Here is a 12,121-nt window from a genome sequence, read left to right as displayed (position 1 = left end):
GTGCAAATACCTGCCATGGGGATCATAGCTTGTCTATGACTTTATAGATAAGTTCTAGGAAATTAATTAATTATCTTCATAGGAAATCTGAGTGACTTGTCTAACATCACACAACTACTAAGTTGTCAAAATTTAGTGGAATTTGAACCCAGGTCTTATCAACTCCAAGCCCAGAAATCTATCCCCTACACTGAGATGCCTCATTGACAATTAATAGTGACTTAAGAAAAGGAGTAACAAAAGTAGTAAATGATCCTGATTTCATTGTTGCAAATATCGCAAAATTTACCTTAGTGCCAACGTGTAGCAGCCGGGCTGGCGCTGACTTTCTCTGAGAATATAGGCTCCCTCTACACCCCCTAGAAGCTCATCAGCTTGCTCGCGAGAGATGATCCCATGAAACCTATAAAAAAGAAGAACATCACAGCTCAAGCCACCATGGTCAGAACTGAACACAACAGCGAGGGCTCACTTATGCATTAACACCAATCAGAGCCAGGGGAGATGATGCCCTGGGGGATAATGCTCTCAAGTAGGGGGAAATGACTATGAAGCTGAGTCTCACCCCATATGAGCTCTCCCCTACTAATGATGACAGAGATGGGGAAGGGTAGTCAACCCTGATCAATCTGGGCATTGGCCTCTTATTAGAGCAAGAGACAGATGTTCCAGAGGTTCAGCTACGCTTCCTCCTATGGCTGATGACTGGGGTCCCTCAAGCACAGGGCTTTTTACTCTGCCTCTTGGACAATTCCCTTACCTACCCTGAACCCCACTTCTCTCATCTTCCCTTTCCTCGAGGGAAGAGACTGACTCTCTGATGTTCTATGCCCAGAGCTAAGCACATAGCACTAAATAAATGCTTATTGATGAATGGACTAGCAAAATGGGATAATGAAATCAGCTGAAAGGGACAGACTGAGGTATGCTGACTCTGTGAGGGTGGGCAAGTCATTTAACTTCTCAATAGACACTCCCACCCCAGCCCCCAACTCTCTAAGGCTTTCAGTTGCAGAATGGTTGCTCTTCTGCATTGGCAGAGGGATATTCCTCACTGAGAGTTCCCTACAAACTTAAAATGGACACCCATCCATGCCCAAGAAAGAAGACTCTGTCTGTATCCTCTTGGGAAATCACTGATGGAGAAATAAGAATCCATTCTCCCTGCAGGGAGGCTTTTGCTATTTTCTTCCTTGACCTCAAATTGAAAGCAGCACCAAAGGGCCAGACTACAGTCTTTTTTCCACTTCTGTTAAACTACCAAAGGCATACACAGGCTACTCATTGGCCATTCCTCACTCTTAAAGCACAGCCAGCCCAGTGTCTTTTTCAGTCTTTGGGGCTATCCTGTCCCCCGGGGCCTCTTGGGCAGTTGGTCATTTGTAATGGGCCACAGCCTGTCTCAACTCATCATGCACCTCTCCATTGCCCTTTGGGTGAGCCTCAACTTTAATCCTTCTCAGGCTATGGTATGCATGGGTCACATGCCTCACCACCTCACAGGAAGGATGTTAGTGTTAAAGACATAGGAGAAGTTTGGGGCTCATTAAATGTGTGATACACTTTCCCAAAGGCACTCACTCTACTGGCCTCCCGCTGCTCCACTCTGACCCCTGATCATTTTTTTTTTTTCCTTTCCTGTGGCATGCCTGCCTAAGTCTCTGCAGGTCCTCCCTGTAACTGCATACATGGTCTGGACAGCAGGCAAACAGTACGATCCCATTAACACAGCCCAGGATCCCACCAGCTCCTCTGAGTGGTCATGTCCCATGGTTGGCCCCTGTGAGTTTGTATTAAATTGAAACCCCTTAGTTGTTTGATGTTTAATTACAATCCTGAGGTCTTTTTGTGGTTTACTCAAACACCAAGGTCTTTTTCACATCAACAGTTGTGCTGAATCTCCTTCATCTGCACTGTTCAATTAAAGTTTTGGAATCTAAATTCAGACGTTGTATTTAGTCCCGGTCAATTCAGCCCTAGTTGTATCAAACTGCTGTTGCAACTGGCTAATGTTTTTTCTAAATTCTGTAGTTTCAAATGGTCAAATTTTTAAAAAGTAAGACTGTCTATCTAGGATAAGCTGAAGTAATTGTCCCCTAAGAACTGGTTTCTTGATTGAAAGTTAAGTTCCCATAGGGAGCTTGGTGGAACAAAAGATATCACCCTGGATCTGAAGTCAGGAAGACCTGAGTTAAATCCTCCATTGGATACTTACTAATTGTGTGACCTTGGGCAAGTCACTGCTCCTCTCTCAGCTTCAGTTTCTTTATCTATAAAATGGGGATAGCACCTACTTCTTAAGGTTATTATAGGGACAAAATGAGATCATATTTGTAAAGCACTTTACAAACTTTATGGATTTATACAAATGCTAGCTCCTGGTATGATCATTATTTCAAAGTGTGGGAAAGCATTCTACTCTCTACTTGTATCCATCACTGCATTCTTGCATGCTTAGTCAAATTTGCCTAGAAACCACTGACGTCAGAATTTGGTCTGGGGCCATCAATAAGTCATGGGGAATCTTCGGAGCAGGCTCCACCCATCCGAATTGTCTTGGATTCTCTTCTATCCTATTAGCTCCATACTCCAACGTGTCTACGATCTCATCAGTTCAGGAGTTCCCTCCAATGATGCAGAGTGTGGTCCATTCAACCCCTGTTTTCCCACAGGTTTCCCACAGACGGTCCTTCCAGTGTGTTGGAGACCTTCTTTGCTCTCTGTCTGCCCACCTGTCAACCTTCACTGTTGCCACGTGACTTGATCATCTTGTCCTCGACTGTCATCTTTTATACCTAAAGAATTGGCCATCCCCCTAATGCATCTCATCTAAGATTTTGATGTGGGAACCTTTGATATTTTCATTTGAGTTGTTCAGAGACATGAGGAAACTCAGAACCTCACTACTGGGGCTCATCATAGGAATGATAGCTGTCTCTGGGTATTTGAGGGGCTGCCACATGACCGAGGGTAAACATGTTTTATCTGATCAGAAAGAGGGGAATGTGGAGCTGGGGTGGGGGGAGGAGGAAGTTACAGGAAGGCAAATTTAGGTTTGATGTTAGGAAAGCTCCTGACAATGGAGCCGTCAGAAGGAGGATGGGTCAAAGTGGGAGACAACTAGCTTCCTCCTCACCAGATGTCTCTAAAAAAGATAGGAGTAATTAGGAAAATGTCCACCATTGCTGACCCACTGGGTTACTTTCCGATAGCTACAGCCTCTGTCTGAGATAATCCAAACATGGATTGAGGATAGCATGAATGAAGGAAATGGCAAAAAGCAGTGGAAAGAGACTTGGACAAGGAGGCAGAGAAAGCCCTGTCCCAGCTCTGCCCCTTACTTGGGAACATCACTTGAAGCGGGAACATCACTTGAGGCCTCTTGGTTCTCTATTTCATTGTTTAAAATGAAGGGTGTGACCTAGAACCCCAGCTCTGGAGTCAAAGCATGTGGGTGCAGATCCAACCTCTGATACTACTTGTGTGATAACCTCAGGCAAGCCAATCTCTTGGAGCTTCAGTTTCCTCAATTTTATAATGAATTTCAGGTCCCTCCACACTTTCAGGGGTGGGGAACCTGCAGCCTCAAGGCCACATGGGGTCCTCTAGGTCTTCAAGGACAGCCCTTTGACTGAATCTAAATTTCATAGAACAAATCCCCTTAATGAAAGGATTTGTTCTGTAAAACTTGGATTCAGTCAAAAGACCATAGGACCTAGAAAGTCACATGTGTGCAGGTTCCCCACCCCTGCCTAGACCCATTATTCTAAGATCACCAGACAGGGGCATTGTAGAAACAGGTCAAGGCTGGAAGAGATAAGAGCTCTCTTTCCTAGAGTCCCTCAGGGCTGGCAAAGAAACTTTGCCGCTCTGTGGATTTCTGCCTTCTTCATACTGTCTTTGTGCCCCAACATAGCTGATAGGAGTGGATGAAAATAATAATGATTATTGTTATAAAATTCTCCCTTATTTAGTATTTTACAGTTTACATGAAGCAGCTAAGTGGTACGGTGGATAGAGTAGCAGACCTGAAGACACAAAGACTGAAGTTCAAAGCTTGCCTCAGATATGTACTAGCTGTGTGAGCCTGGAGAATTTACTTAATCTCTGTCTGCCTCAGTTTCCTCAACTGTGAAAAAGTAAACAACCTCCTAGGGTTTCGTAGGGAATAACTGAAACCATACCATAAAGCACCTAGCACAGTAGCTAACACATAACAGAGCCTTAATAAACGCTTGTTTCTTTTAAGTACATTCAGTCCTCACAGCTTGTATGGCTGGTGCTGTTATTATGATAGGTAATAAAAGGTAGAATTCATGTGGAGCTTTAAGTTTTGAAAAGTGTCTTACAAATATTGTCTCACTTTGTCTTCACAACAAGCCTAAGAAGCGGGAGATATCATAACCATTTTACAAATGAGGAAACTGAGGCAATCAGAGGTTAAGAGACTCACCTAGTGTTACACAGATAGTAAGTATCTGAGGATGAATTTGAACTCAGGGAATTCTGACTCTGGGCTCAGCATTCTATCTACCGAACCACCTGACTGTCTTCACACTCGATAGTCTCTGAATTTTTAGATTTGGTGGTAGCTATCTTCAGATAAATAACCAAATTTGAGATGAAGCTCAAATGAAGAAATTCTGGTGATTTATAGCTGCCAGATCTCATGATTCAGCAACATCTCCCTTGGATGTGGGTTCAGGAGTGGCATCCCTGTGCTCCTCTCCCACCTTCCTGCCTCCTAAAGACATTAACAGTATCATGGGCACTTCCGATTAGACTGCAGGGTTAGTTAAGAACAAGTGACAACATAAAGAAGAAAGCCATGGAGGGCAGGTCTCCTTCACATGAGAACAAATCTTCCTGAGAAGAGGGTTGGTCTTTACCTTAGTATATCGGGTGAACGGCCTTGCAGATTAAACCTTAATGGAGGTAAACACCCTACTAATGTTCCAGGGTAGAAGTCAGGGGGCTTCATGACCCAAGGGTCTCGGGGCTCGAGGCCAGCTTTCAAACTCAAGCCATTTAAGGCTGTGGCTGAATTCTACAGGGCCACATGAGTGAGGTTAGAAAAATCTAAGTGCTCTAATTAGAGAGAGGCTGCTGGCTCAGGACAGGTAAGTGGGCTATTAATCATGAAGGCCTGATTGACTGGGAGAAGGGAGGAAAAGAAGCCCAGGGTTCAGCCTGGAAGATGGACTTCAAGAGAAATTCCCCCATTAATTCTCCAAAGGTGGAGCTCAGAGGGCGAGTGATGAAGGATGCTCTTGACTCCTTGGTGGAATCTGGGCCTGGCTCTGTAGTTCTAGCATCCCAATGTGATTGAGAGGGCCACCAAATAATAAGGGCAACCACTGACATTTATTCGGTATTTTAAGATTTGCCAAAAGCCTTACATGCCTGATCTTACCAGGCAGCTGGGTAGTAGAGTAGACAGGGACAAAATCTGAACACAGGAGAGACCCGAGTTCAAATCTTGCCTCGGACTCTTCACTGCATGTCTGTGGCCAAGTCACTTAAGATCTTGGGAACAGCTTCTTTATCCTTAAAAAGTAAGAGTGGCAGCCCTGACATTCCTGAGGTCCCATTCCAGCTCTAAATCTCTGATTTCATGCTCTTTCCATGCTCACAAAAACCTAGTGAAGGAGATGCCATTATTTTCCACTACTTACAATTATCATCATTGATATCACTGTCATCATTATTGATAATAATAGCTAGAATTCAATTAGTATTATTGAAAATAATAGCCAGCATTTTTATAGCTCTTTAAGGTTTGCAAAACGCTTTACATGAATTATCTCACTTCATCCGCACTATTGTGCAAGGTGAGGGCTGCTGTTACACCTATGTCCTAGCTGAGTACACAAAGGATCAGAAATTAAATGACCTGCTCAGGGTCACAGCCAATAAGTGTCTGAGGAGGAGGACTGAACCCAGGTGTCTCTGATTCCAAGTCCCTGTCCAGTGGGTCACACTGGGGCAACACAGTGAACACATGAAACCAGAAAACTCCTGCGCAAAGGAAGAAGGGAAGGGATTGAAGGGAAAAGAGTAATCTTTATATCACATTTCTCTGATAAGAGTTTAGTATTCAAGAGTCAGAAACAAAGAATTGATTTCATATATATGTGTATATAGAGGAGACAGTTCATATCTATGTATGTGTATGTATCCATATATACATACACACACACACACATACATTCTGTGAAGTGATTGCTTCATTTGGATATGCACTACATACCCATTGGATTGGGACTACATAAGTATAACTTCAAACAACGCAAATTTAAACACATTTGACCACTTTGTGGGATTCCTTCTTCATGCTAATTGGACCAAAGCTATATGTAATGTATGCATATATATATGTGTGTGTGTGTGAAATGAAAAGTTATTCTCCAAGAAGTGTTTAAAGAATATGAACAAACAGGCCTCAAAAGAAGAGTTGCAAACTGTTCACAATCGTGAAAGAATGAGCCAAATCACCAAGAGAGAAATGCAAACCAAATGAGCCCTAAGAGTTCACCCTGCATCCTGAATACTGGCAAAGTTGACAAAAGATAGGGCTGGCCAGTGTTGGAGGGGTTGCAGGATGAGAGGCACACCAGTGTTTTGTTGGTGGAGAGGTGAATCAGTATGGCCATTTTGGAAAGCAGTTTGGAATTATGCAAATAAAGTGATGAGAATGTTCATATCCTTTGACCCAGAGACTCCATTACTGGCCTTCTGTTTCATGGAGGCCATGGATAAGAAGAAAGTTCCCATATGTAGGAATATAAAGCACATAGCAGTTCTAATTAGAGCACTTACATTTTTTTAACCTCACTCCTGTGGCCTTGGAAAATTCAGCTAGAGCTTCAAATGGCTTGGGTTTGAAAGCTGGCCTTGAGCCCTGAGCCTCGGGTTATGAAGCCTCCTGACTTCTATTTGATTTCCTCTGTTTTTGTAAGAGGAAAGAATCAGAAACAAAGTAGATGCCTATTGATTCAGTAATGGGTAAGTACGTGAATACATGAAGGCAATATTGTTGTGCTATAGGAAATGATAAATGGGATGAATACAGAGAAACGTGGAAAGATCTACATGAAAGGGTGCTGAGTAAAGTCAGCGGAATGAAGAGAACAATATACACAGTGATTGTGACGATGTAAACAGAGAGAACAGCACCACGTAAAAAACAAAAGAGAAAACTGCAAAATTATGAAGATTTATAAACATGGTTTGAAAGAGGAGATACGAGGAGAGACCTCTATCCCTTCCGTTTACAGAAATGAGGGTCCGTAAGTATTATACACCGTACATATTTTTAGGCTTTTTCAATATATTGATCAGTTATACTGATTTTTTCCTCCTCCTTCTTCTCCTTCTCCTCCTTCTCCTTCTTCCTTTTCTTCTCCTCCTCCTTCTCCTTCTTTTCCTCCTTCTTCTCCTCCTCCTCCTCCTTCTCTCTTTCTCTCTCTGCCTGTCTCTGTCTCTTTCTCTCTCTGTCTCTTTCTCTCTGTCTCTGTCTGTCTCTCCCTCTCTCTTTCTCATATTTAGAAGGGTAGTATTTGTTGTATGGCATGCCAGGGGATGGGGAAGGAAGAACAAGGATACCGGGGAAAATTATGGTGATGTAAAAAAAAATAAAAGACATCAATTAAAAACAAAACAAAACAAAACAAAACAAAAACCATGAAGCCAAATAGTCAGTGTCTATTTTAGCAGGTACCAGCTGAAATGTCAGGAAACAACTTCCTAGCAGCCAGAGCCACACAAAAGGGAAGGAGCTTTTCTGGAAGGGATGGACTTGCCCCTCCTTAATTTTAAAGTACAAGCTGCAAGATTGAGCACCTACAGGCTGCAGTTGCTGGGGAAGCAAATGGAGATGCTGAATGGGGAAAGGAGAGAAAGGGAAAAGAATATTATTAAGGCAAGCCAAGGAAAACCTTGATTTGAGTCTTGTACAATGAAATGGTAATGACAAGGTTTTTTCTGATTTTCATCCACTCTTCCATCAGCTGAATGGATCATGGGATCATAGATTCAGGGCTAGAAGGGATCTCAGATGTCATCTTGTTCTATGCTCTCATTTCAGAAACTGAAGGCATGGGAGATTACATTTCCTTCCTAAGATCACCCAGGTCCTACACAAGTGTAGAAACAGGTTTTGAACCTGGTCCTGGGACTCCAGAGTCAGGACACTTTCCTCCCATATCAGGTGGATTCCCATTGTTCTCCTGACTCTGCATCCCTTTGTACAAGTCTCCTTCATGACTCCCCCAAGAGGAAACTGAGGCTCAAGTTGGTGCAGTGATCTGCCCAAGTTAATATGAACATAGAAAGTGTAAGAGGTGGAATCTCCATTGATTTAGCTGCACTCAGAATGTTAGACAATCCAGAGTTTTACATTAAATTTGAGTGAAAATGAAATAAAGGATTGCTAATGGCCCTCAGTTATGGTACAGGGGCCATATTAAAGTCCAGATGGCAACAACACTCAGTCACTGGCATTAGGCATTTCCCCTTCAAACATTAATGGAAAGAAAACCAGCACCTGCATGCCGTAAAGAAAATTTAGTACAAAGAAGTCTGATTACATTTACTCTTGATTGTTAGATTCTTATAGTATGGCCATTTTGAAAAGAACCTATAAATTCTAGATTATTTTAATATTTAAGAACATATAGTATGACATACCAACTGATTACATTTTAAATTATTAAAATAAAGACCAGTATAATACATACTCTCTTCCATAATATTTTGGTCTGTTCTCCACCTATATAGAGAGAGAGAGAGAGAGAGAGAGAGAGAGAGAGAGAGAGAGAGAGAGAGAGAGAGAGAGAGAGATTCATTAATAATGCATTGGAATTCAAATCATGGAGATTAAAATACCATTGAAATAAACAAGGCAAGAATTCTCATGGCAACTTGATCACATTAAGAATCTGTGGACTTTTTATACAGCTGACTGTAGAAAGAATGAGAAAGAAACTAAGTAGCTTTATTGTTGAGTCATTTTTCAGTTGTGTCTGACACTTTGTGACTCCATTTGGGGTTTTCTTGACAGAGATACTGGAGTGGTTTGCCATTTTCTTCTCCAGCTCATTGTACAGATGAGGAAACTAAGGTGAACAAGGTTAGGTGACTTGCCCAGAGTCACACAGTTAGTAAGAGTCTGAAGCCAGATTTGAACTCACAAAAAGAAGGAGTGCTAACTCCAGGCCCTGAACTGTATCCATTGTGTCACTTAGCTGCCAACCTGAATAGCTTACAGATGCAGAATCAGGATCCTGGGAAGTTGCTCAGGGATCTAAGGAGCCCCGTTGTCTTGCCTCTGAACAGGGCTGATTAAAGTCACCCCTACCCCCCAAAAAGAGTTATTGGTCTTTTAAAAATTAGAATCATTTCAAGGAAAATAGAAGTCCACAAAAATGCCCCCTTCATTTCAACAGTAAAAAAGGGCCATTACATTCAATTGTTAATTTGATTTTGTAGAATAAAACCCAAATTATTCAAGCATAAGTTAAACTTAAGAATTTATTTCATTTTTTAATCTGACAAATTTATAACAAAACATGGCAATAATATCTTTGTTCATATTAATACCAGTGTTTCACTCATTTTATTTTACCTTATTTTTCATTGTAATGTTTTATTTTATTTTTGTAATTCTTCTCATTAATGCTACCTTTTGTTTTAGACTATGGTCCTCTTTAATCCACCCCTACAATGAAAAGCCTTTCTAGCAAAAAAGAAAAAGCATCTAAACAAAGCCATTTGACGCAGGGAGCACATTTGATTCTGTATCTTGTATTCCACATCCCTCCCCACAATTGAGAGGAAGAAGGCATGTTTCCTTACGAGTTTTCCAGGACCAAGAGAGTTGGTTATAATTCATCAGAGTACAAGCACTTTTTAGGGTTAGGATTTACATGATCACCATCACTGCGCAGATTAACATGGCATCGTAAGATCTCAGGTTTAGGGCTAGAGGGAACTGTCTTGTTCAACCTTCTTATTTTATACAAGAGGAAATTGAAGCCACAAGAGGTCACATTCCTTTCTTAAGGTCCCACACGTCCTACACAGGTGTAGAGGGGTCTTGGGACTCCAGAGTCAGGGCGTTCCCCACCCCCCCACACACACCATATCACATGGATTCCATTGCTCCTCATCCCTTTTGACAAGTCTCCCCACATTTCCCTGCATTCCAGAGTACTCATCTTTTCTTATAGCAGTCATTCAATTATGCTACAGGAGCAGAGATTTAGACTTGGAAGGACTTTAGGAATCATCAAGTCCAAAGTCCTTTCTTTATAGCCAAGGAAACTGAGGTTCAGAGTGGTTAAGCTATTTGCCCAAGGTGACAGATATGCCAAAGATGTGGAATGTCAGATGTGGTCACAGTGGGAAGGATGGAATTTGAACCTAGGTCAACTGATTTGAAATCCACAGTACTCTCCCCTGATTTCACTAGAAATGCCTCTACTGCTAATGCCTGATTCATGCCCACCAGAAAGTGGGATGAGGATTGCCCTGGTAGAAGGAAACCACAGCAGAAAGAGGGGGCTGAAGGCTCCAAAGATGAATGTCTCAACTTCACAAAATCATGAAGGGAAACCCTGTTTCCCAGAGACAGCCAACATACACTCATCATCTGGGCATTTGCAAATATGTGCTCATTTCCCTGTGCATATTATAAGGAAAAACTACTGAGCCACAAGAGGGATTTATGACCCTGCATATCCAAAATTCTACTGTTTGTTTGCTTTGTATCATTTGGAGAAGGAGTGAGATCTAAATAGCATCATGGACAGATAGATGTAGCAATCTCTAAAGAGGCATTTATTTCATCACCTGATTTCTCCCCCTGCCAGGAATGTCCTACTAAAGCTTGGGGGAGGGGTGTGTCTGGAGTAGTGGTGGTGAGGGAGCCTTTGAATGGGGAACTCTTTTTCATCTGAAACTCTTTTTCAAACACCTTTTTTTTTTTCAATTCAACCTCTTTCATTTGAATCATCCAATTGATTTTTAAGATTCTGTCATCCTCTGATGAACCTGTCATTTTTCATTCCCCACTAAAAGAGATGTCTGTGACAATAAGGTATCGTTGAAATTCAGAGAAAAGCCAAGAGCTGCAGATATTTGCACATATCTTACAGAAGCTAAGGAGGTAAGTAGCTTGGTCAATGTTTTTAGAAAGTTAGTTCCTGTTTTGCTTTCTAGTGTGGTACCTCAGACAAAACTATCAATATGTAATTGTTGGATTTAATCAAGGCACTTCTTTTTTTGACTGCCCTCTCCTCAAATGAGCATAACTCCCCCTCCCAGTGAATTTATGGAAAAGATAACCCATTTTCTTATGGTCAGTACTTTAAATTTCAAGTCATTTGAACTAAAGGAAAATCAGCACTATCCTTCTAAATTTAAAACCCTTCCTTTACCAACTGGCTCCAGTCTGCCTTTTCTGACTTATTACATGTGCAACCTCTCCCCTCCCCAATACTGGTCCAGTCACACTGACCTTCATCATATTCAATCTCCCATCTCCATGCCTTTGCCCAGACTCTCACCTATGTCTGGAATGTACTCCCTCCTTACCTCTGCCTCATTGAATCCCTAGTTACCTTCAAAAAGACTATCTCTCCCATAAGGCTTTTACTAATTCCTTAAGGGTACTAGTGTCCCTTCCCCAATTACAGTGTATTTTCTTTGTATGTATTTATTATGAACCTACTATACTCAAGATGCCATGCTAGGTATTATTCATGAGCCAAGAGTAGGTCTGTGGGGGCAGAGACAAAGGTTAACAGAACACTGGTACTTTTTCACATGAGGAAAGATTTTAAGATTTTTTTATGAGTGGGGGCCAGAAGTCAAAGGGAAAGCAGATAATTTTGAGGTCTGTGTCATGCTGTTGAATAATGTTGAGCTGTCTGATCATTAAAAACCCAATTCACAAGAATTGCTGGCTCTCCACCCTGTATTTGTAAAATTGACTTTCTGAACCCAAGTGGAAAGACCCTATCTTTATGTTGTACTTGTTGTCCCTCACATACAACACCCCATTTTAAAAAATGCTTGTCAACTATTAATTTTCATCTTATTAGATTCATCCCATATAACC

General features: G+C 41.7%; 1 protein-coding gene across 1 annotated transcript in view; it reads right to left on the bottom strand.

The window, feature by feature from the left end:
- Positions 1-12,121, bottom strand: part of CHN2 (chimerin 2) — a 289,418-nt gene that overhangs the window by 84,581 nt on the left and 192,716 nt on the right. The window contains exons 5-6 of the mRNA XM_072651032.1: positions 8,739-8,770; positions 290-403 (exon numbers count right to left, since the gene is read on the bottom strand). Of these exons, the coding sequence (XP_072507133.1) occupies positions 290-403; positions 8,739-8,770 (146 nt within the window). The remainder of the gene's footprint in view (positions 1-289; positions 404-8,738; positions 8,771-12,121) is intronic.

Source organism: Notamacropus eugenii, chromosome 3 (assembly GCF_028372415.1).
Source record: "Notamacropus eugenii isolate mMacEug1 chromosome 3, mMacEug1.pri_v2, whole genome shotgun sequence".
NCBI classification, from domain to species: domain Eukaryota; kingdom Metazoa; phylum Chordata; class Mammalia; order Diprotodontia; family Macropodidae; genus Notamacropus; species Notamacropus eugenii.
The sequence above is the reverse complement of the archived record's forward strand: the minus strand, read 5'-3'. Positions and strand labels throughout refer to the sequence as shown.